At 57.1% G+C, this 3,405-nt stretch overlaps 1 protein-coding gene across 1 annotated transcript in view; it reads left to right on the top strand.

The window, feature by feature from the left end:
• The first annotated feature begins 1,632 nt into the window (after positions 1-1,632).
• Positions 1,633-3,405, top strand: part of LOC111160734 (protein phosphatase 1 regulatory subunit 15A) — a 3,241-nt gene continuing 1,468 nt past the window's right edge. The window contains 3 exon segments of the mRNA XM_022524060.1: positions 1,633-1,888; positions 2,591-3,399; positions 3,401-3,405. The exon segment at positions 3,401-3,405 is cut by the window's right edge and continues 662 nt beyond it. Of these exon segments, the coding sequence (XP_022379768.1) occupies positions 2,600-3,399; positions 3,401-3,405 (805 nt within the window). The 5' untranslated portion in view covers positions 1,633-1,888; positions 2,591-2,599.

The raw sequence follows: 3,405 nt of genomic DNA, 5'->3' as shown, positions 1-3,405 counted from the left end.
TCCCCCTCTCTCTCCCTCACCCTCAAACTCTTCCTCTTTCTCTCTCTCTCTCTCTGTCCCACCGACGCTGTTTCCTCCTCTCCCTCAGATTCCCCTTCTGTCTTCCTCCCCTCTCCGTTTCTCTTTCCTCCCTGCTGGTCGGCCAGCCAGCCGCCCACGCTGCGGTCTCCCCTTCCAATCCCGGCTGACCCCGCCCCTCCTGGCCTCCCCCCCAACTTCCAAGCCTGACCCCTGGTTCAGCTGCCCCCACCACCGATGGGAGGGGCAGGGGCCCCCTGACTCCTGGGTCCTTGCTGGACTGGGATTCCTGTTTGAAGAGGAGGAGCTGGGCCCCGACAACTCTGGGGTCCGGGTCACTGGCACCCTGAGGGAGGTAGCCGGGATCCTGGAACTAAAGGGGGCTCAGACTTCTGGGTCCCTGACAAGCTGTGAGCCTGGAGTCAGGACTCCTGAGTGGTTAGTGGAGCCGGGCATCTATCTGGAAATGTGTTTTTGAGCCAGTGGATCCAGGTTTTCCAAGGAAGAGGGAGTGACCCTGAATTCCTGGATCATAGCGAGGGCAGAGTTAGGAGGCCATGGTCAAACATCTACCTGGAATCCAGGTGAGAATTGTGTTCTGGACTGAGGATGTCCCCCGTCCAGAGGGAGACATGGTCCCTGGGCATATCCCGAGGAGCAAAATCATGGTAAAGGGGACGGGCCAGGGAATTGGGAATGTGTCCCTGGGCCTGGTAAGGTTCCGTGGATTCTGCCCAGCCAGGATTTCAATTTGCGTATGAGCTTGCATTTTTTTTTCTTTTTTAAAAGATATTTATGTATGTATGTATGTATGTATGTATTTATTTATTTGACAGAGAGATAGAGAGAGCGCACAAGCAGGGAAACAACAGAGGGAGTCGGAGACGCAGGCTCTCCGCTGAGCAGGAAGCCTGACACAGGGCTCGATTCCAGGACCCCGGGATCATGACGTGGGCCAAAGCAGACGCTCAGCCAACCGAGCCTCCAGGCGCCCCTGTGTATGAGCTTTTGTATGTGTCTCAAGTGGGTGAAACTTGTGCTTGAGACCAGGAAGGGGAGTCTGAGTTTTTGGTTTCCAATGCACTCACCCAATATTTGTTGAGCACCTACTATGTGCTGGGCACTGAGGGGGAAAAAATTAGTGAGCAAAGCCAAGTGCCTGCCTTCAGGGTGCTTACATTCTTGTTCTCCTTTGCAATCCATCTAGACTCTGCTGTGGCCACTTCTTTGGGCACATGGCATTCCCAAGCCTCAGTTTCTCATCCGTGAAAATGGAATGTGAAAAAACAATGCTCTGCCCCACCAGGAAGGGAGCGGACCGGTAGTGACGGTGGGAGACTCTAGCCTGTGGCCTGCTTTTTAAATCCGGGCGGGAAGCCGGTTTCCCACCCGGAAAGGAGCTGGGAGAGCGCCCAGGCGGCGGAGGCAGTGCCCGCGTTTGATTGACAAGCTCGCTTATTTCGGGGCGTGGCCGCGTTCGGAAACGCCGCGGTGTCGTCACACAAAACCCCCGAATCTCCGCGAGAATTCCGACCTCACTTTCCCTTCCCCACCCCAACGCCCAGGCTCCTGGGTTTCGAAACCCCGCCTCCCCTCGTGACGTCATCACACGCGGCCGCGTTGGCCTATAAAAGCCGTGCGGGCCGCGTCAGTTCCCAACCTCGCTGTGGATCACACCCGCCTACGACAGGAGACCCGTATCCCTTCGTTGCGACAGTGCTCGCCCCCGCAGGTGATAAGCTGAATCCCCGAGCCCGGCACCGGAGGGCGAGATGAACGCGCTGGCCTCCCGAGTCGTCCAGATCTGCGATCGCTGGTGGCAACCCGAGCCGGCCCTCCTGCCCCCAGGGTGAGGTGCAGCCCCGAGTCGGTGAGTGAGGGGTCCGAACGCCTGGTACCGCCCCCCCCGCCGCCGGCAGTTGGGGGCTGGGGATCAGACTCCTGGTCAGTGAAGAGGGAGTTTGCATTTCTGGGTACCGAGACAGGAGGGTTTGAGGCCGGGGCCCCGGGGTCCTGAGGAACGAGGGCCTGGGATCCCAGACTCCTATGTCTGGGATGAGGTGGGACAAGGACGCACTCCAGGGAGAAGGAAGGAGAAGAAATTGGGATCCTGGAGGCCTGAGCCTAGCGAGAGGAGGGTTCTGGAAGCCAGACTCATGAGTCCCCGGTGGAATGGATGGAACCCTGCGGAGGTCTTAACTTTTGAGTCTCAGAGGGAGGAGAGTGATGAGGGCCTGATCTGTCGATCCTCAGGAGGATGAGAGAGCCAGGGACTAGGACCTTGTCCCCAAGGGGACCAAGCAGAGGACCTGTATTCTCAGTTCTGGGGACTGGGACTTCTGGGTCTGAGAGAAGAGGCTGGGGGGCTGGCTCAGACTCCTAGGTATGGAGAGAAGAGAGGTGGGAACCACTGGGCCTCTGCTGGAGAGGGGAGTGGCAGGGATCAGCAAGGAATGTGGGACAGGAATCTCTTGTTGCTATTTGTGTTACTATTTCCGTTGCTATGACTCACAGTCATCCCTTGATGCTCTCCTCTACATGGCTTCTAAACTCTATTTCCTTTTATTTCCAGCCCAGACAGATGGCCCCAGGCCAAGTGCCCCATCATTGTGCCTCCTGGAGGGAAACCTACCCCTTTTTCCTCCTGTCCCCACTGATGGGCCTTCTCAGCAGGGCCTGGAGCCACCTGAGGGGCCCAGGACCTCCAGAACCCTGGCTGTTGGAAGCAGTAACCGAAGCCGATCAGGGAGAAGCTGGCCTGGGGGGAGAAGCCAAGACATTTCCGGCCACCTGCCATTCCCCCTGGGTCAGGCACTTTCAAGGGGAGACTGGAGACAGTGGAGCAGCTGAGGAGGATGGAGAAGCATTTTGGGAGGCCTGCCATGATTTAAAAGCCAACCGTTCTCTTAAAGCCTGGGAACTTTCAGAAGATGATGACGAAGAGTGTGGTGGGGACCAAGCAGCCAGTGTCCCTAAAGAGCAAGGAGGTGAATTTAGAAATGGCCAGCCTGCTCCCCTGTCCCCCAGCCTTCTAAGAACCCTGCAAGAACCTCGTGGAGAGGAGCCATCTGTGGAAGGAGGAGCTGCTGAAGATGAAATGGTCACGTTCTTCTCTTTTCCTCCATCACTCTGGGAGTGTGGTCCAGGGGAGGAGGAGGAAGAAGAAGCTGTACACAAAGAAGCTGCCAGAACACCTACTGCCCCTTTATCTCCGGGATCCAAGCCCAAAGCTCAGTTTTACTGTGCTGGAGAGGAAGGGGTTCAAGCCACAGAGGAAGAAAGAACAGAGAACAGAGAAGTCAGAAAGAGCTGTGTTTCCCCCTCATCTTCAGGCTTTCACCCCTGGGCCTGGGAGTGGTGTTCAGGAGAGGACACAGAGGAAGAAGA

The sequence above is a fragment of the Enhydra lutris genome, unplaced genomic scaffold (genome assembly GCF_002288905.1).
Source record: "Enhydra lutris kenyoni isolate GAN:26980312 unplaced genomic scaffold, ASM228890v2 scaffoldscaffold77, whole genome shotgun sequence".
Classification (NCBI taxonomy): Eukaryota; Metazoa; Chordata; class Mammalia; order Carnivora; family Mustelidae; genus Enhydra; species Enhydra lutris.
This window is presented reverse-complemented; position numbering and strand designations above follow the sequence as displayed.